The 21611-nt window shown below is 43.4% G+C and overlaps 1 protein-coding gene across 9 annotated transcripts in view; it reads left to right on the plus strand.

Annotated features, from left to right (window-relative positions):
• The window catches only part of ADD1 (adducin 1), an 82491-nt gene that overhangs the window by 25765 nt on the left and 35115 nt on the right, over positions 1–21611 (plus strand). For all 9 annotated transcript variants that reach the window (XM_059379789.1, XM_059379800.1, XM_059379755.1 and 6 more), the window contains exons 2-3: positions 12229–12443; positions 17605–17767. In XM_059379789.1, the coding sequence (XP_059235772.1) occupies positions 12249–12443; positions 17605–17767 (358 nt within the window). In that variant the 5' untranslated portion in view covers positions 12229–12248. The remainder of the gene's footprint in view (positions 1–12228; positions 12444–17604; positions 17768–21611) is intronic.

The following is a 21611-nucleotide window of genomic DNA, read 5'->3' on the forward strand; positions in this document are numbered from 1 at the left end:
AGCAGATAGCCTGATAAGGGGGCTTGAGATCATGGCCTGAGCCAAAGGCAGAGGCTTAACCCACTGAGCCACCCAGGTGCCCCAGTGAGTGGTATATTTTTAATATATATATTTTAAATTTTTCTTTTTTTAATAAAATTTTTCTTTTTTAATAAAAATTTTTTAAAATAAACTTTAAAAATACATATGTATGAACAATAAAGATTCTTCTGGCCATCTCTGTCTTCCCTCTGCCCAGAACCTTCTCACTTCTAAAAAGGAAGCCACCATTTTAAGTTTCTTATATATTCTTTCATTTCTTTATGCAAATACAATTTTTTTTTATCATTGCTCTTTTCCCCTAAGAGGCACTGTCTATATGTCATTCTTCATATTTTGCTTATATATCCTTATTTTTGTGAAAACTGAATCTTCTAAAAACTTGTGTGCTCAGAATTACTTGGTGGCATAAAGGGGTTTCATTCCCTATCAGCTGGCATAATTACTTTTCAGAGAGTATATACCTTTGGCAGAATTTTACTTATGCTTGTGATTTTAAATACTTCCTGACTAGCTCCAAAGAGGACAATTTGGCCCTGTTTTCAGAAGTCCCAGAGTTAAAGTAGCTCACAGCTCGACCTTTGCGTGTGCAGAATATCTATGTCTTAGCATGCTCAGCGCTAGTGTCCTTCTCAGTCTGTTAGCCCTGGGTGACTATTCTCTTCAAAGCTTCCTTTTATCATTTGTCTTCTATGGGAACCAATTACTTCAGTAATAGGAACATTTAGTCACCGACCATTAAATTCTGAAAAAGCTGTTTGTTTTTGTGGTCAGTATTTTTAATCTCCCTTACTTATAACCCTGCCAAACATCTCCACCTCCTCCCTCCCCCCAGAAAAATAAGCAGAAATCTGACTCAGACCCTTTAGCAAGCCACGCTTATGGACTGAAATTCACGGAGAGTTTTGTTTCAGTAAAACAGCAAGTTTTGAAAGCCTCCATGACTTCAGTAAAAATATAATGAAAAATAAAAATCATATAGTAATTGAAGGACAGGAATGGTATCATGAAGGAGCAAAAGGAGAGAAAGTGGTTGGCACTGTCAGGATAGAGTTGACTTTTGCTCTTGGTTTTGTGTGGTGGTTCAGGGCATGTGGCTTAGAACGTGTAGATCGGGAATTGCAGTGGAGACTGTCCTATGGAATGGCTGTTACTTGTTAAATTGTCAGGCACAGTATATAAAATTACTCCTCCCACATTCCTTTTTTAAAATCTGAAGTGCAGTTTCCTTTGTGGAATTTCTTCTTGAAAAGCACTTGTTTGGGACTCTTGATCTCGGGGTTGTGATTTCAAGCCCTACACTGGGAGTAGAGATTACTTAAAAATAAAATCTTTTTTGTTTTTTTTTAAAGATTTTATGTATTTATTTATTTGACAGATAGAGATCACAAGTAGGCAGAGAGAGAGAGAGAAAGGGAAGCAGGCTCCCTGCCAAGCAGAGAACCTGGTGTGGAGCTCGATCCCAGGACCTGAGCCGAAGGCAGAAGCTTTAACTCATTGAGCCACCCAGGCACTCCTTAAAAATAAAATCTTTTTTTTTTTTTTTTTTAAAGATTTTATTTATTTATTTGACAGAGAGAGATCACAAGTAGGCAGAGAGGCAGGCAGAGAGAGAGGAGGAAGCAGGCTCCCTGCCGAGCAGAGAGCCCGATGTGGGACTCGATCCCAGGACCTGAGATCATGACCTGAGCCGAAGGCAGCGGCTTAACCCACTGAGCCACCCAGGCGCCCCAAAAATAAAATCTTTTAAAAAAAGAGAGTAGCACCTGTTTGAGAGGAAACTGATTGATATGAGCTCATGAGCCACCTGTAAGTACTGGATGTCACTATATTTCTTCTGTATGGAAGTGAATTTTGTGAAATTAGTCATGAAGCATGATTTTTGCCTTTCTTCACCATTCTTCCACTTCACATATCTTTATTGAGGGCCTGTTAGGTGCTAAATGGTGGGGAGACAGCGCTGGGCTTCCTGCCCTCGGCCAGTGCCCCCTTCCGACTTCCTGTGTAGCAGTGGAGGGATGAGCTTGGCACTTGGAGCTAGTGGCCTTGGGCCTACAGCCTTACTTGGCCCTTTATTTATTTTGAGACCTCAGGAACTTAAAACTGAGTCAACTTTTCACCTGCAAAGGGGGAACTATCACAGAATTGTTAACCTGGACTAATTTGGGTACAAACATGGTGCCTTGCGGGGCCTTTGTCACACTCCTCTGAATTCCTGTATGGGGCTCTCTTTTGGTTCCCTTGTGCTGGTTAGATGTCTCCTTCTCCCCGGGATCGGGAAGCATTAGGTGTGGAGTTTGGGAGTGACAGATGTGATGATTGTAATTACAATGATGATTTCTCATTTTCTCCAAGCAGTGCTCTTGGCTATGTTGTCTTGTTGATTCATTAGGTTAGGGAGATATTTTTACTTTATGGATGAAGACTTCGTCCTTGTTGAAGACTAATCACTGACGCTAGGCCCAGTGGTGTGCAGTACTGACCCTGCGACTGGAGGGTCCTGTCAGCGCAGGAAGACCACTTAATGAGAAGCAATTAAGATGACAGTCTCCAAATCAGAGTTTTATTTTCAGATTTTTGTTTTTCCACTTACGGCTGTGCATCCTTAAGTGACTGATCTCTCTATAATAGTACACAATAGAATTGAATAACCCCTAACTGTAGGGGTGCCTGGGTGGCTCAGGTCATAATCCTGGAGTCCTGGGACTGAGCCCCATGTTGGGCTCCCTGCTCTGTGAAGAGTCTGCTTCTCCCTCTGCCTCTGTCCTGTCTCCCCTTCCCACCCCAGCTTGTGCTCTCAATAAATAAATAAAATTTTTTTAAAAAAAGAAGCAGCTCTGGTTAAAAGAACAACATCAGGTATATGACTATTTGTAAACACTGAATAAACTGAGGAGGATATAGGCTGGGGACTTGTTAACGAACCATTCTGTCAGGGAGAGAGGAAGAAAGAGGACCCACCCAGATCATCATTTCCTGATTAGAAGGAGTGTGAGTGTGGGTGACAAAGCTGGGAAGCATCACTTTTACTAAATTTTACTTTATTTTTTTTTTCTCTCTTTCCTGATTTGACCCATGCTAGGACATGAGGTGAGGAGTGGTGTGTCAGAAACTGCTGACAGTTTCTGTCTGCATGGTTAGGTGCAGACACTGGAGCGAGGCAGCTGGGGTTCAGTGCAGTAGCTTCATGCTGGCTGCTCAGCTGCTTTGTGCCTCAGCTACCTTATCTGTGGGGAAGAATGAGTTAATACGTATACAATTTACTTATGTATTTACTTAATACATAATATGTATTTACTTAATACATATATTACTTATGTATTTACTTAATACATATACATTTACTTATTTAAAAATTTATTAGGACATACATGCACACAAGAGGGGGGTGGGGCAGAGGGAAAGTGAGACAAGCAGACTCCCTTAGAGGGCCCCCCCCAACACAGGACTGGATCCAGGACCCTGAGGTCATGACCTGAGCCAAACCAAGAGTCAGATGCTCAGCTAACTGAGCCACCCAGGCACCCCTACCATTGAGATTTAAATCACTGACTACATAGTAAGCAGTGATTATCTTAAAGGGGCCTTTTGAGCAGTTTCATCTGCAGGAGAACATCCGGAGACACAGGAATAGAAATGATCCGATCAGAGTAATTAAAGGCTTTTACTTAACTTTGAGATCCCAAGTAGGGCATAGCAGTCAGCCTGAACCTGTGAAGAAGAATCTTAAACATCAGGTGGGTGTTTGTACCTCAGGGGAAGTGGGGAACGAGGCTAGCAATGTGCGCAGTGAGGGTATAACTCACTGTGGCTGTGTTCTGTTTCATGTAGGAGAGCTCCAGGATTGGGCCCCCTCCTGTCAGTAGGTATTAGGGATTCCTCTTTCATTGACGGGCATAGCAACCCAGTTGCTTGAAGTCCCTCATGAATTTCTGGCTAAAGTTTTTGTGTCTCTTTTGCTTTCCCACCTGAGGTGCTGGACAGGGTGTGGACTGTGTGAAGCGCTACTCCCAGTCCTTTGCCTGAGCTTAGCCATCAGTGTCAGCTCTTCCTGTTTAAAAGCTTGTCACTCTCTCCAGCAAAGACTCCACATTTTTAAAAACATTTACCCCCAGTTTTATTGACAAAATTGTAATATATTTAAAGTGTACAATCTGATGATTCTCACAATCAAGTTAACACATCCATCACTTCTCATAACTACAATTTTTGTTTTTGTTTTGTTTTGGGTGAGTCTGCCATTTATTTCATTGAGTGTGTGCTGATGATGCAGTTTAATTCTGGTGGAAACCTCACGGAGCCCTTCCAGAGAAGTTAGGATGTCCCTTGTAGTCGGTAGCCTACTGCAGGAACAAAGTGTCTCTTGAGTCCCTACTCTCCCAGGTGTACAAAAATTAGTACAAAAATGAGTGTCTCTGTTCTCTGTGGGCCCACAGACTGGAGATGGAGTAAGTGTAACAGATGTCTGGTCCTGTTTGAAAATGGCTGATGAGAAGTCAGAGTAAAGTACCTCAGGGCACAGGAGGCCAACGCCAAGCTCAGGGGCTTGGGGACGCTTCACAGAGCAGGACAGATTTGAGTTGGATCTTGAGAATGAGCAGGCCTGAAAGGTTTGGAAGAGAGAACATTTCAGGTGGGTCATTGAAAGCTCCTTGAGTACCTTCCTGCTGGGTACCAGGGAGCAAGTGTGAAAGCCGGAACGTTGACCGCTTGCTCACTGTGCTGGCTCTGCTGCTCTCTATATGACTCCATAGGTGTTCGGTCACCAGAGGACTGCTGCCTGCCCTATGCCACCTGGAAGCAACCACTTAGCTCTACAAGCGTCTCCTGTGAGGCCTTCCGGACAGGCCTTGGGGCCCGCCCTGACAAAGTAGCATAGCCTGGAGGGCGCGTACAGCAGAAATTCATTGTGTCTCAGTTATGGAGACCAAAAATGCAAGATCAGGGTGTCGGTAGGGTCGGTTCTTTCTGAGGCTATGATGATTAATCTGTTCCAGGCCTTTCCACCAGCTGCTGGCAGTTTTCTGGTGATGGCTGGTGTTCATTGGCTTGTAGATGCATCACCTCAGCGGACCTCTGCCTTCATCTTCACATGGTCTGTATCTGAATGTCCTCTTTTTATAAGGACACCAGCCATATTGGATGAGGGGCCCCATACTGTCCCAGTATGACCTCGTTTTAACTAATTACGTTTGTCGTGATCCTGTTTCCAAATACGGGGGAACACAGTTCAACCCATAACACCCTTACTCGGCTCTTTCTGCTTCCCACCATCAGACACTTCTCCCTGCTGATGTAAGTGGGTTTCTGTCATGGCAGCACGACTGTTTGATTACATTAAATAAATGTCTGTCATCTACTCATTTTGCAACTTTTTATCTCCAGTGCCTTACACAGAATGGGGGAAGTAGCAGTAGTGGAGATCTGTTAAGCACCAGGAAGTAATAGAAGTCAAGGAAGGTAGTACAGAGGTCTCTTCTTTTCTTATTTTCCTGTTGACTCCAAAGGCTGTCTGGAGTTGGGTATCAGGTGGCCAAGGAGACAGCAGAAATGACCACTTTTATGATTTTTGGTACCTTCTGATTTATTTTCTTTACAGCCATAATTCATTATCACCTGGCAGTCATGGTTTCTGAGAAATGCTTTCTTTTTTTTTTTTTTTAAATATTTTATTTATTTATTTGACAAACAGAACACAAGTAGGCAGAGCAGCAGGCAGAGGGAGAGGGAGAAGCAGGCTCCCCCCTGAGAAGGGAACCCGGTGTGGGACTCAGTCCCAGGACCCTGGGATCATGACCTGAGCTGAAGGCATCCACTCAACCTGGGAGCCACCCAGGCACCCCCTCTGAGAAATGTTTTAAGAATATTTAGAAACCAACATGACCCTCTGGGTCTTCTAGCAGACACTTGATCCAGAGAATTTTGTTAATGGCAACTTTCTTGTTTGGTTTGAGTGTCCTGCCTTTAGGGATTCAGCAATAAGACAAGTGAAGGTCTGAATAGTTAGCCATTACAAAATGTCTGTGCTGGAAGGGAGATGCGAAGAAATAATTGAATGTGCCCACAAGCTTTAGAATGAGCTCATGGATATTTTAGAGAAACAAAAATTTGTCTAGTTTCTGATCTAAAGTTTAGTTACATGTTGGGATGGATCATTCTGGGGCTAGAATAACTTCGGTAAGAAAGAATATTCCAGGGCACACTTTGTTATTTCCAGATCAGTAAATAATATACAAGGCCCAGTGGTGTCTTGTGGGGCATTAGACAAGGGATGTTGATGTTAAATATCCTTTCATCCCATTATCAGTGGTTTCTGTGTGAAAGAACTTGCTGACATGCGTCCATTTGAAGGCAGGCAGAGAGCAGCTTATGTAAGGTCTTGAGGTACTTTATTCCAAGAACAGGGAAAATTATGGAGCCTTTCAGACAATACAGAATAGACAAAATTTGTATGCAAACAGTGAATCATGGACCACTACATCAAAAACTAATGGTGTACTGTATGGTGAAAAAATAGAGTACTGTGGTGAATCCTGCTTCATCCTTCCTCCAGCTTCAACATTATTAGTGTGTGGCCCGTCTTGTTTATTTTGTATAACCTGTACTCTCCCTCCCCCCAGAGAAGCTTTAGGCAAATTCTAGATACTCTTTCATCTACAAGTATTTCTCTATGTATCTTATATGTCTAAAATAATAATATCACACCTAAAACTTTTAATAATAATTCCCTAATGCCTTTCAGGTCTGGTTGATAGTCATATGTCTAACTGTCTCAAATATTATTTTTAGATTTAGATCAGGATTCAGCTAAGTTATTAGCCATCAGACTTTTTAAAAAATTATTTATTTATTTATTTGACAGAGACAGTGAGAGAGGGAGCACAAACAGGGGGAGTGGGAGAGGGAGAAGCAGGCCTCCCACTGAGCAGGGAGCCTGACGCAGGGCTTGATCCCAGGACCCTGGGATCATGACCTGAGCCAAAGGCAGACGCTTAACAACTGAGCCACCCAGGCACCCCTAGCCATCAGTTTTTAAGCAGGGGAGTGAGTGCTGACATTAGGCATTATTTTGAAACTCCCTGGTCTCTCTGGGGGAATGGCTTGGTGTTGGGGGTTGTTGGGGGACAAGGAGTAGGGAAACAAATTAGGAGGCTGTTGTGTGTCCAGGAGTGACATGGGCATGGTCAGGTATGGGCTCTCATGTGGATAGGCCAAGGTTGGTTGTCAGGGTTCATCCAGACTTTTGGGTTCTGTTGAGTGTGTGTGTTTATTTGAAAGGATTGTTCCCGGAGATTCCTTTGATTTAGGTAGCGACATATGAAGATTAGTGAAATCTTAAAATTCTTGTACAGGTAAAATGATAGCAGCCTGCTAGAATATCGAGATAGAGAAACACTGATCTGCACTTTGCTTTAATCAGTTTGTTCAGCTTTAGTATAGTTAGCCATTGTATCATCTTGTCTGTGTGATTGTAATTATAGTAGTGATAGGATTACTGAAAAGATTAGGGAATTTTATAGTTTTTCACTTAAATTTATAATCTTTTGTGTATGTTATACCAAAAATCTTTTTTCTTCTTCTTTTTTTTAAAAAGATTTTATTTATTTGTTTACTTATTTGACTGAGCTGGGGAGAGAGATCACAAGTAGAGAGGCAGGCAGAGGGGGAGGGGGAAGCAGGCTTCCTGCTGAGCAGAGAGCCCGACATGGGGCTTGATCCCAGGACCCCTAGACCTTGACCTGAGCTGAAAGCAGAGACCCAACTTACTGAGCCATCTAGGCGCCCTGCCAAAAATCTTTATAGCTTCATAATACTGCATTGAGCAGATTTTAATACTGATTTTGTGACCAAATATTGGTCACAGTAATATTGACTTGTATACTGTTAGATGTTAACAGGTGGGCGTTTCAGTTATTATTGTTTTAAGAGATTTACAGAGAGCCCGAGCAAGTGTTGGGGGAGGGGCAGAGAGGGAGAGAGCGAGTCTCTAGCCGGCTCCCTACGGAGTGTGGAGCTTGAAGCAGGGCTCAGTCTCTGCCCCTCTAGGTCATCACGTGAGCTGAAATCAAGAGCTGGATGCTTGGCTATGCCACCCAGTTGCCCTAATACCTTTTAAATTATTTTAAAATACTCTAATGTTGCCAGAAAAAAATTTTAAATCTGCATTTTCCCATTTCTTCTTCAAAATTTTGGATTAAATAATAACTTACTTATAGAGATCTTTCTAGAAAACTTGGCTGTCTTAACATGCTCTTAAAAACTAGATTAATGAAAACTGAAGGCATGACTGACAAAAACTAAGTACGGTTTTGTGCTTTAACAATAGAATGATGTTTTTTCTTGACCACTGGGCTCAGAATATGTGTACTTTGATTTAAGTTTATAGACTTCTTATTGAAGGAAAGAACACGTGCGTACCTAGACTGCAGTCCTCATCTTATACATTCACACAGTAGCTCCTCATAAAAAGAACAATCTCTGCCTTAATCTCACTTTTCAAAGACTTCGTGCGTCAGCTCTAGGACAAGAAGAGGCTGTAGAGTTGCCTCTGCAGTGTTCCTGCATACTCTCTGGTGAGAATGGCTTCAGATTGGCCTCGTTTAGTGATAGAGAAATAACAGTGCTGCGTGTTCTCCTTTTCTTGTTTCTGAAACACTGAAGTCGAGTCTTTGTGTTATTGGCTCGTGATGATCAGCTTCATTTCCATCTGATGAAGAAATGTCAGACAACCTTTGTTTTGTTCTTTGCATCATTCTTTAAGAACAAACTAGGTTAAAGTGAACAAATTAAACTGCAAATTTAGAGGATACATTTAGAGAAGAGTAAGTTTTAAAGACTACATTCAAGTCCTTGGTTTATTTATTCTGTGTTGACTTTTAGTCCCTAATTGTTTTCATACTTTCAGTCCTTAAAATAGTGTCACTTTAAGCATACTGTTAGTTCTGTCATATCTTTAGGTTTCAGAAGAGCAATATCCAGATTGATCTGTCTTAAAAAGAAGGGGGGGGGGTTTCCTCCAACTGATTCTTTGGCTGTTGGTACTATAAGATATTTTTAAAATGAACTCTTCTTTAAAGCCTTGCGTTCCTGTTGTGGTCCAAGTTCAGTGACACCGGTATGACTTGGGAGCTCCTGAGAGATGCAGAATCTCAAGCCCTTGATTTCTTCCCTTCTCATCCCTTTGGGGCCATTGTACCCCTGCACTGCAGCTTCCGCCTGGCCCCCTGTCGTCCTCACTATTTACAGTGTGGCTTAGAGGTTAAGAACCCGCCAGGTGGCCTGCAGTTTGAATCCTAGCCCTGCTGCTTCCTAGCTGAGTGACCTGAGTTCCCTCAACAGTGAAGTGAGGAAAACATGAGTGTATCCATACACGGGGAGCGAGAGCACGAGCACGAGTGAGAGCCAGTGGACTTCCCTTCTCTCCCCACCATTGTGTCCATGCTCTGTGGCAGCACAGCAAGCCTGCCGGTACTTCCCAGTTTCAAGTCATTATCTTCTTCTTTTAATTTTTTTTTTTAATATTTTTTATTTATTTTTTTGTCAGAGAGAGCGAGCGCGCAAGAGCGAGCACAAGCGCACAGGCAGGCAGAGGCAGAGAGAGAAGCAGGCTCCCCGCCAAGCAAGGAGCCCGATGCAGGACTCGATCCCAGGACCCTGGGGTCATGACCCGAGTCGAAGGCAGTAGCCCAACTGACTGAGCCACCCAGGTGTCCCAAGTAATTATCTTCTTTTTATTTATTTATTTTTTAAAAAGATTTTATTTACTTATTTGACAGACAAAGATCACAAGTAGGCAGAGAGGCAGGCAGAGAGAGAGGAGGAAGCAGGCCTCCCACTGAGCAGAGAGCCCGCTGCCGGGCTTGATCCCAGGACCTTGGGATCACGACCCGAGCCGGAGGCAGAGGCTTTAACTCACTGAGCCACCCAGGCCCTCCCCCAAGTCCTTATCTTCTTATTCACAGCTCATGATTCTGTGCATCAGGGATGTGGGCAGTGTCAGCTGCTGGGTTCTTGTAGGCCACGGGATGGTTTTCAGGCTTTTTTTTTTTTTTTTTAATTATTATTTATTTATTTGACAGACGGATCACAAGTAGGCAGAGAGGCAGGCAGAGAGAGAGAGAGAGAGGAGGAAGAAACAGGCTCCCCACTGAGCAGAGAGCCGATGCAGGGCTTAATCCCAAGACCCTGGGATCATGACCTGAGTGGAAGGCAGAGGCTTTATTTAACCCACTGAGCCACCCAGGCGCCCCCAGCTTTTTAAAAATAATTGTGATTGTAATGACTAAGTTGTAAGTGTTTTTTATATTCTGGTTGTAGATCTCTTCAAAGATACATGATTTTTAAATACTCCTCCCATTCTGTAGCTGTCTTTTTATTCATGTGTCCTTTGAAGCACACTTTTAAGGAAGTCCAGTTTATCTCTTTTTTTCTTCCTGTTGCTTGTCCTTTTGATGTCATATGAAACTGTGCCTGACTTGAAGTCTCATAGATTTACTCCTGTGTTTTCTTCTGAGAATTTGATAGATTTTGCTGTTCCATTTAGGCCTGTGCTCTATTTGGAATCAATATTTGTGTGCTGTGTAAGAAGGAATACAGATTGCATTTGAATAGCTCCTTTAATCGACTTCTTTAAAATCTTTTCCTTGTCCATCCTGTGTGGCCTGAGGAACTGTTGTCCCCTCACCATCAAAACTCTGCCTGTGGCTTCTGAGTCTTTCTCACCTCGTTTCTTCATCCTTTCCTTCTTGTTTTTTTTTTTTTTTTTTTAATTTTATTTATTTATTTGACAGAGATCACAAGTAGGCAGAGAGGCAGGCAGAGAGAGAGAGAGAGGGAAGCAGGCTCCCCGCTGATCAGAGAGCCCGATGCGGGACTCGATCCCAGGACCCCGAGATCACGACCTGAGCGGAAGGCAGTGGCCTAACCCACTGAGCCATCCAGGTGCCCCCCTTCTTGTTCTTAATAGATTCATAATTGTCTCTTTGTATACTGCCAAGTGCTAGGTACTTGCCCAGGTGCTAGTTCTGCTCCTTCCCACTCTGCATTCCACTAGCCAGTTTCTCTCCTCTCCAGCGTTCGCTGCTGTCTCTGTGCTTATGACTTCTGATCCAATCCCTCTTCCCTTCTCATGAGTCTGGGAGCCCAGCTTCCCCAATGTGAGCACAGTGTCCGGTTGCTTTTTGTACCTAGCACAGTGGTGAGATGTAGCAGATGCTCAGTAAACACTTAGTTGTCAACAATAGAAATGAAACTATTTCTATGCTTAGTAAAGGGTGCTCTTTAGTGATTTAGTAGTTAAAGATGAATATAATTTAGTATTTGAACATCATTTCAAAGAAAATGATGGGATTGGGATTAAAAAGAGTGTAAGTAGCCATAATAATAGACTTTAAATTTGAGTCTTTTGGGCGTCTTTTAGTCACAGAATAGGGCATGTTGATGTTTTCAGTACCTGCTGTTTTTTGAACTGAAAAGGTGATCTGATGAGGAGCATTTCCCCTTTGCATGAATATAGGTGTGTGAGTAGCTGCTTTCTTATTGATCCGTTTGGAGAATCCTTTGTGAAATCACTACTAACACATTTTCAGGAAAATATCATAAATCCGATTTCTCCAGAAATGAACTGTGCTTCTCCTGGTAGATCCTTTCTGTATGGGACAGGATCGTGATTTAAACTATCTTGTCAACGTTCAGTATCTAGCGGTGCCTAGGTGGCTCAGTTGGTTAGGTGTCTGCCTTCAGCTCAGGTCATGATCCCAGGATCCTGAGATTGTGTCCTGCATCAGGCTTCCTGCTCAGTGGGGAATCTGCTTCTCCTCCCTTGGCTGGTTGCTCTCCAGCTTGTGCTCTCTATCTTGCTCTGACAAATAAGTAAACTCTTTTTAAAAAATTCAGTATCTAATTCTTTTTCAGTTTGAGAGAGGATACAATAGCTTTGTGAGCTTGTTTTCCTGTTGTCTGCGAAAGAACAATGGCGAGGACAAAAAATGCCGTTGGTCTGTAGAAGGGTGGGAGATGGCTGGTGTGTGCCTCCAAGGCCACAAAGATACCTCGCGCGTGATGGCTCTGACTCAGTCACTCCTGACGTTCTCACACTGAAGGCTGTGTTTACCAGGCTGATGTGCTTGTGATGAAATGCTGTTGGACAATGATTCAAACACAAGACTTTCTTGTATGTTGATTCTGTAGGAACCGAGAAAGATTGTGCCATGAATGGGGACTCTCGTGCCGCGGTGGTGACCTCACCACCCCCGACCACCGCCCCGCACAAGGAACGGTACTTTGACAGGGTGGATGAGAACAACCCGGAGTACTTGCGAGAGAGGAACATGGCACCGGACCTTCGCCAGGACTTCAACATGATGGAGCAGAAGAAGAGGGTGTCCATGATCCTGCAGAGTCCTGTAAGCCTTCTTACTGCACAAGGGTCTTCTTCCTTCTCTGAGGCTTCAGCTCTTAATTTTGTTGTACATGCCAGAGTGCCTGCATTTCCACTCAGGAAATTCTTGCCTCGTGTGTATGTGCATGGCTGGGGAAAGAATTCCGTCCAGTTCAAGTTATCAGGCAGGATAAATGACAGATCTTCATTGTCATAAAGGAGAGGAGGTGCTGGCTTCTCCTTTTTATTCTCTCCCTACTTCTCCAGAGAGTCTCTTTGTTTTAGAACTGTTTAAAAATTACTGTTACCTCTAGGCCCCCTCCCCTGGTGCTGGGCACTTGGTAGGCCTCGATAGGACCTCATCATTGATTGGTTTTTCCTCTAGTGACCCCAGCACTTTAAGCCACAAGCATGCCCTCTGTGTTCTGTTCATGTCCTTACGTAAAGGAGTTCTGTCTCCATCACTTCCTTGTGTTGCTGCTGCTGCCCTTGTGTGTGCTTCATTTCTTTTTCCCTTCTGATCTTGTTCCCTTAAAGCTTTGGAGTGTTGGGAGATACTCATGGAATTCTTTTAATGTTTGTCTTTTACATGCTGCTCAAGGAACCTGGAGAGTTAGCAGTGAACAGGACAGATAAATGCTCTAAGAGATTTTGTTTGTTTGGTTATGATTAGTCTTCACATATTGTGGAGGTATAATTTAGAGGAATTTATGCAGATTTTCAGTGTACAGCTTGGTGAGTTTGGACATGAGTATAACACCTGCGTGAGCACCTGCTGGGTCAAGTTTCTGACCTCACACCCTTCTGGAAGGAAGTGAACAAGAAACATCAAACAGAAGCACAGTGCAGGAAGCAGTGGGGTGATTGGACTGAGTGGCGGTTTGCACAGACCGCTCTGAGGAAGGGAGCGGAAGGAGCCAGCCCTGCAGGGATGGGGGAGCAGTGTTTCAGTTGAGGGGCAGCAAGTGAAATCCCTAGCTCAGGGATGAGCTGGATGGGCTTGGAGAGTTGAGGCACCAGTGTGTTCTGATCACAGTAGGTGACAGGGAGGGGGTAGGTTCTGGAAGGTTCTGTAGGCTCGGGTTAGGCGTTTGTTTTGCATTCAGAGTATAATAGAGTCATCAGAGGGCTGCAGGCAGGAATGGCGCTAGTTTAATATATTCTTAGAGAAAGAACATGTGCAAGCAGAGGGTTGCGGAGGAGGGGAGCGTGAGCAAGAGAATCTTAAGCTGGTCTGAGATCACGACCTGAGCCGAAATCAAGAGTCAGATGTTTAACTGACTGAATCACCCAGGAGCCCCTGATGTGATTTCATTTTTGAAGGTTTGGTATAGGAGTATTATAGGGGTGCCTGGCTGGCTTGGTCTGTAGAGCATGTGACTCTTAATCTCAGGGTCGTGAGTTCAAGCCCCACTTTGGGTGTGGAGCCTACTTAAAAAAAAAAAAGAAAAAGAAAAAAATGTTGTATGAGGCAAGAGAGAAAGCCATCTTCCAAACAGGAGGTGGCAGTAATTTTTGAGTTTTATTTTGAGGGTAGGTTCAATAGAACTTGCTGATGGATGATGAGGAAGAGGTGGAGGAAAAAAATGAATCAGAGAGCATTTAGATTTTAGGCTTGAGCAGTTTCCTGTATAAAAGCCACAAGAAATGAAGGAAACATCACTGGGGGCAGAGTGCAGAAAGTTGACTTATGGCACTGACTGTGTGCAGGTGCTGTGCAGGCCCCCATCTACAGGTCGTCGAGGACAGACATAGTCAGCATCAACTGTGATGATCTGAATGCAGTGTGGGACCCTGAAACAGAGAAAGGACATAAGGTGAAATACCAGAAAGCCTGGGATTGCTTCCTAGGGATCTCCTGGTGCTGGATTCTTGGTTTTAGGAGCACAGGAGTTGAGCCACTTCAGGGAGTGGGAAAGCCCATCCTGTGGGCACAGATGCTGACAGTTGCATAGATCCCGGAGGGAGCTGGAGAGTTTTCTTCAGGTTGATCCTCTGCTCTCAGGGAATCATCAGTGGGGTCACCTGCTGAGAACGGGCCCAGATAGGTGTGAGAGTGGGTGAGGGGATGGGCTGTCCTTGGTTTAGCGTGAAGGGCACACTCAGGTTAGGGGCATGAATTTATAGTGGGACGATGCAGCATGATCCCCCTGCTCCAGCCACTTTCAGCTGCATGAGTAGACAGAGTGAAGGGTTGAATTTAACCAGGGTTGGGGTATTCCCAGGTGAAATGGTAGAGAGTGCAGATGTGAGCAAGGGAATGATTATAATGTTAAACCAAGGCTCTAAATGGGTGAGGGAGGTCGGGACGCAGGGAAGATAAGGGATGGTGGACCTGTGTTAGGGTCACGATGGAGTTGAAGAAAGGGTGAGTTGGAAGCTAGGAGGGGAACCTATACTTGGGGCACAGTTACTAGGAAAGAGCACATGTAGGACATGATCATGCACATGGGAGGCCTGGATAATTGGAGGACAGGGTCACTAGAGGAGGGCAGGCAGTTCGCTGAGAGGTGAGGGTGTGGATGTTGAACCACCAGTATTTAGGACCAAGGAAGCACACAAGGTCACTGGCCGTGAGTGCTGGCTGGAGAAGACTCTGGGATCTGGCTGGGTGGCTCCAGGCCCTCATCAGCCTCTGCAGCGCTCAGCTCCTTACTGCACATGTAGGGCATCAGGGCGGCTGTGGATACTGAGGGCTTCTTACACTGTGGTTTTCTTTTTGTGTGTTATATGCTAAGCTTTAGGTTCCTTAATGGCAAGGACCATTTTTTCTAACTGTATATCTTCAGTGCCTAGAACAGCACCTGGGACTTAACATGTGTTGCACTGTGTACGTGGGCTGAATTGTGGTGTCGTGTACATACATTATACCTGTGTGTTGAACTGAGCTTCCCATAGATACATCTGTGGATTTGGAAACGGTGGAAAGAGAGGGTTTGATTTTTCAGATTGAGGGCCTGTGAGGGCAGCTTGTTTTATGCAACTGTTGTCCTCTGTGCCCAGCATACTCTGTGACCTTTAGTGAGGCTTCTGGATCAGTCTGTATCCCTTTATCCTGTGTCAGCATATCTGTCTAGATGGTTGCCTTTGCCATTGATACCAAAGATGGCTGAGTGTGTTTTGTTTATTGATTTCTTCTTTTCAGTCAAAGCCCCTGTCAGCTTTCCCCTCCTTCCTTGACTCCCACAGAATATGATCTATGACATCTATGACATCATTTGTCATATGGTAAATAGGGGTTCCTCTAGCCACTCTTGGTTCCTTATATTCTTTTATACCATTGTATTAAGTGTAATGCATGTATTGCTTGCTTCCTGCAAGCTACTGATAGCTATACTTGGACTGTCCCTGGGCATTATGTCTTTTAAGCTTTTCATTCAAGCAATGAAAAACTAGAAGTTGGATATGGAATCATCCAGAAACCCTTGGAGTGTTTGTAATCAGATGTGGGTGTTCGTTCAGTGAGCTCATATTTTTTCTTTTCTTTTTTTTTTTTTTAAAGATTTTAAAAAATTTGTTAGAGAGAGAGAGCATAAGCAGGGGGAGCAGCAAGAGCAGACAGAGTGAGAAGCAGATTCCCCGCTGAGCAAGGAGCCTGACATGGGACTCGATCCCAGGACCGTGACCTGAGCTGAAGACAGGCGCTTCACTGACTGAGCTACCCAGGCATTCCAAGCTCACATTTTCATTTTAACTAGTATTTATTTGATAAGATACTTCTTTTTTTTTTTTTTTTTAAGATTTTATTTGTTTATTTGACAGAGACACAACAAGAGAGGGAACACAAGGAGGAGTGGGAGAGGGAGAAGCAGGCTTCCCACTGAGCAGAGCACCTTATGCGGGGCTCGATCCCAGAGTCCTGGGATCATGACCCAAGCTGAAGGCACGCACTTAATCCAGGCACCTCTGATAAGATATTTCTTTGTAGGATATGTGAAAAATTATTTCAACATGGTTTGGGAAAGGAAAGCTATAAATTAATCTGTATTGTTAAAGTAGTGACTTTATATTAAAGTCACCATCAACCCAACTTAATCCTTTTACCTAGTTTAGGATCTTTTTTAAAAATTTAAGATTATTTGATAAAGGATGAATGTTTTAGGATTTCTTTTTCAACTTTTAAAAGTGATTAAGAGAATCTATTTTGAGGAAAATACTGAGAAGCACAAAGTAGAACATGAAAATTGCTAATAATTCCATCACTGAGATGATTATAGTAAACATTTGGATGTATCTAGTGTTCTACGTTTAGATATGTATTCACTCTTACAAAACACGGATTCTGGGGCGCCTAGGTGGCTCAGTGGGTTAAAGCCTCTGTCTTCGGCTCAGGTCATGATCTCGGGGTTCTGGGATCGAGCCCCGCATTGGGCTCTCTGCTCCGTGGAGAGCCTGCTTCCTCCTCTCTCTGCCTGCCTCTCTGCCTACTTGTGATCTTTGTCTGTCAAATAAATAAATAAAATCTTAAAAATAAAAAAAACCCCACAGATTCTGTTGCTTTACAACCATTTCACAATCAAAAATATATGAAGAGCAATTTTATGTCATTTATTAATTTTTCTCAGCCTTTTTGTTGACCGTGTGCATAGATGGACTGTGTCCGTTGTAAGGTGGACCCGTGTGTATAATCATATTTCTACTGTTTTGACTGTTACCTGCTAGAAGTCCTGCTGGAACTAACATCCATATGAATTCATCTTTGAGTATATCCCTAATTATTTCTTTCTTTCTTTCTTTTTTTTTTTTTTTTAAAGATTTTATTTATTTATTTGACAGAGAGAAATCACAAGTAGATGGAGAGGCAGGCAGAGAAAGAGAGAGGGAAGTAGGCTCTCTGCTGAGCAGAGAGCCCGATGCGGGACTCGATCCCAGGACTCCGAGATCACGACCCGAGCCGAAGGCAGCGGCCCAACCCACTGAGCCATCCAGGCGCCCCCTAATTATTTCTTTCAAAAAGTTTATTAGTGATAGAATGTTAAGATTTTTAAGCTCTTATATTACTTACATTACTTTCTAGCAATAATGTAGCAATTGATGCTCCAAGTAGTAATGTATGAGAATATCCATTTACTTTTCTAGCCTTGGATGAAAACAAACAAAAAGGTAGTCTGTGTGTTAGTTACCTCTGCCTTCCCAAGGTATGGAAGAGAGATAGTGTCTCACTGTTCTCATTTGCCTTTTACTAGGCTTTCTGTGAAGAGTTGGAATCAATGATACAGGAACAATTTAAGAAGGGGAAGAACCCCACAGGCCTGTTGGCGCTACAGCAGATTGCAGATTTCATGACCGCGAACGTACCGAACGTCTACCCCGCAGCTCCGCAAGCGGGGATGGCGGCCTTGAACATGAGTAAGTAGTTCCTGACTCTCTGTACCCATTTGGTCATTTTGTAAGCTATATTTCCTGTTCTTACGGGAAGTAGATTGGTGTACATCGTGATTGAGTTTTTTGAAAATTAATGTTTTAGTTCCAGTGAAAGGCTGTAAGTCTGAAAATGTCTTGAAGGTAGAGGGCTCCCTTTTTAAAAATTTATATTTATATTTTCTTAAAGATTTTACTTATTTGTTTGAGAGAGTGTGTGTACGTAGAGGGAGGGAGAGAGAGGGAGAAGCAGGATCTCTGCTGAGCAGGGAGCCCTATGCAGGGCTCCATTGCAGGATCCTGGGACCATGATCTGATCTGAAGGCAGACGCTTAATGACTGAGCCACCGTAGGCATCCCTAGATGGCTCCCTTTTTTTATGAGCCAATAGGACTGTTCTTTCTCAGGCTGATGGACTTTTGTGTGGCTTCACAGACCCTTTGTGAACTAAAAATACTCAGAAACAGTGCTTATGGAGGAGCACATCAGTTTGCCTGAACTTATTTCAGTCAGGCCAGCATTTCATATTCACCACTCCTTAGCTGCTTGTAAATGGGTGAGAGACAGACATTCCAAAAGCAAGCAGGTTGGGAAATATTGGATGGGTGACCGTGAGCAAAGAATGGTTAGTGTGCAGAGGTGGAGGAGCGTTGCTCTGGGTGTTGAACTTGTAAATGTTAACGTGACAGGGTGAACCCAGAGCAGCATGAGTGTCAGCCACTCTGACCTGTGTGCTGCGTGCTGGACCGATGCCTGACAGCTGTAGTTGGCTAGTCAGCTTCTGATGGGCCAACATGCACCAGTGCTTTCTGTTTGGTCACCAGGCATTGGCTACTTACGTGTCAGTTCCATGGTATTCTCAGAAGTTGACCGACACCCATAGGAGTGATGCATTGTTAATGTCCAGCGAGTGATGGACATTTACTACCTAAGGTTTTACTCTGAAGTCAAACCGTAGTCAGATTTTCTTATTTTCACAGGATTCTTCATGGATTCTAGTGCTGTCTCATATGTATTAGATAAAAGGGTGGTCTCATATGTATTAGATAAAAGGGTGATGTAATGTATTTACTTGCATATTGTCTTATAATTAGAGAAAAGGAAATTTTGTTGCAATAATGCCACACCAAAAAAGAGAAAGAAATCTGAGGGTTAGAAAGTGGGTTAAAGCCTCTGCCTTCGGCTCAGGTCATGACCCCAGGGTTCTGGGATCGAGCCCTGTGTCTGGCTCTCTGCTCTGCAGGGAGCCTGCTTCCCCTCTTTCTGTCTCTGCCTGCCTCTCTGCCTACTTGTGATCTCTGCAAATAAATTAAAAAAATAAATAAATCTAATTAATTTTAATTATATCTAATAGTATGTTTCTTAAGAGTACAAATTTAAAAACAAAGTAGTACAACTTTTGTTGTAAGCTGTGTATAGATGGCGTAGAACAAATGTTATACAGCTTACAAGTGGCATTCAGGTTTTATACCTTTTCTGCTCCCACCTAGGTTAAAAAAGAAATTAAGGGTATTGATTGATTGTCTCTCCCCTATCATCCTCTCAGAAGGAAATGCCATCTTTCTTAAAGGTTTTATTTTGTTTTAAAAATTATTTAATAATTTTTAATAGAATTTATTTCATAGAGAGAGCACAAGCAGAGGGAGAGGCAGAGGGACCAGCAGACTCCCCACTGAGCAGGGAGGCCAACAGTGCAGGGCTCGATCCCAAGATGCTGAGCTCAACATCTGAGCTGAAGCCAGATGCTTAACAGACTGAGCTACCCAGGTGTTGTTAGTAGCCATTGATGCTCAATATGTAGATCTATTTATTTTACTTTTAAGTATTTGCTACACCCAACGTGGGGTTCCAACTCAACCTGGAGATCAGGAGTTACATTCTCCGCCAACTGAGCCAGCCAGGCATCCCAAGAACCTCTGTCTTGACTTGTAACCACTGCCTTGCTCTTCTTCATGGTTTCATTGCCCAAATGGTCATCCCGAAATACTAGGGTTTAGTTTTTGTCTATTTTTAGTACTTTTTTTTTAACCTTTTTCAGGCTACAATTTACCCCTTTCTCTCTCTTTTTAAGGCTTATTTTTAGAGAGGGGCGGGTGCCCATTTTGGGAAGGGGGAAAGGGAAAGGGAGAGAATATCAAGGAGACTTCTCGCTGCGCTCAGAGCCTGATGCAGGGCTGAGTCTCATGACTGGGAGATTATGACCTGAGCCAAAAACAAGAGTCAGACGCCCAACTGAGCAAAGCACCCAGACTCCCCAAAACCATGTTCTTTAAACTCAAAAGTGTAAGGAGGAGGGGTGCCTGGGTGGCTAGGTCAGTTGAGCACCCAACTCTTGATTTTGGCTTAGGTCATGATCTCAGAATTGTGAGATGGAGCCTGCCATCAGGCTCCTTGGTCAGTGAGGAGACTGCTTGGGTCTCTCTCTCTCTCCCCCTCTGCCCCTCCCCGTGCTTGTGCTTGTGCGTGTGCGCGCTCTCTCTCTCTCTCTTTCGGTCTCAAATAAATAAATAAGTCTTCAAAAAAAATAAAGAGGGATGCCTGGGTGGCTCAGGTCATAATCCTAGGGTCCTGGGATCAAGTCCTGCATGGGGCTTTTTGCTCAGCAGGGAGCCTGCTTCTCCCTTTGCTTGCTGCTCCCCCTAATTGTACTTTCTCTCTCTATGACAAATAAATAGATAAACTCTTAAAAAATAAAAATAAAAATGGGTTTGTTGACCTGCAGAATTTGCTACAGCCTGAATTTTGCTGATTCCATCTCCATGGTACTGCTAACCTTGTTCTTTGGTATTCCAAGTTTATAGCCAGTTGGTAGTTGGATCTAGATGCTTGACTGTGTTTGGATTCAGCTTTCTGGCAAAACCTACTCTCTGTAGGTGGTTCTGTGTTCTGTCAGTGGGTACATAGTCTGGCTGTTCCTTTTTGCATTGTTAGCAGCTATTGATTCTCAAGATGGAGGTCCATTAATTTAATAAAGATTCCAAGGTGGAGATATTTTAATGTCATCATTCCTCCTTTGTATTTATTAACTAGACTATTTCTGTGAAATAGTCCAACTTCCCTGGAAATGGGGCATGGTTGGAAAGGGGCCACCCCCTTCCCCATCAGTCATTGCATGTTTGAGGGGAGTGTCTTGCTAAACTATTTGTAGATGATCTGTTTCTGGGTTGGAGTTTCACATGTTGCAGAGCAGTTTCCTCATTGTCATCTATTGAAATCAGGCTTGGGGCAGCTGCATGGCTCAGTTGGTTATGCGTCTGCCTTCAGCTCAAGTCATGATCCCAGGGTCCTGGGATAGACCTCTGCATTGTCCGTTGTCTGAGCTCCCTGAGTCTGTTTCTCCCTCTCCCTTTGCACCTCCCCCCCCCCTTCCCCACTAGTGTGCATGCACTCTTTTCTCTCTCTTTCCTTTCTCTCTCTTTCTCAAATAAATAAATAAAATATTAAAAAAAAAAAATCAGGCTTGCACACAAGAAAAGGAGCTTTCTCTCAACTATTTTTGGTTACCCGTGATACGGTTTATATGGGAAAAGTAAACCTTTTCAAAATAAGTTGGTTTCCTGTCATTGTTTCTAAGATGACCAACTGTTATATTTGGGTGTTATTTCATAGATTTCAGTATATTTAATGAGTTTCAGAACATTGCAGTTAACCTTTCTGACTGGTGGAAGTCCCTTCAGGTTGACCTCTGAGCCTAGTAGTCTTTGACTTTCCAGGCCATCCCCTACAAGGAGATGTTCTAGGTTCCCTGAGTGTATTTCCTGCCCCAGGTCTGGAATTGGTCATTTCAAAAAGAAATCTTTATTTCTTTTTGTGGGAAATGGAAATTAGTCTA

Source organism: Mustela nigripes, chromosome 1 (genome assembly GCF_022355385.1).
Source record: "Mustela nigripes isolate SB6536 chromosome 1, MUSNIG.SB6536, whole genome shotgun sequence".
NCBI classification, from domain to species: Eukaryota; Metazoa; Chordata; class Mammalia; order Carnivora; family Mustelidae; genus Mustela; species Mustela nigripes.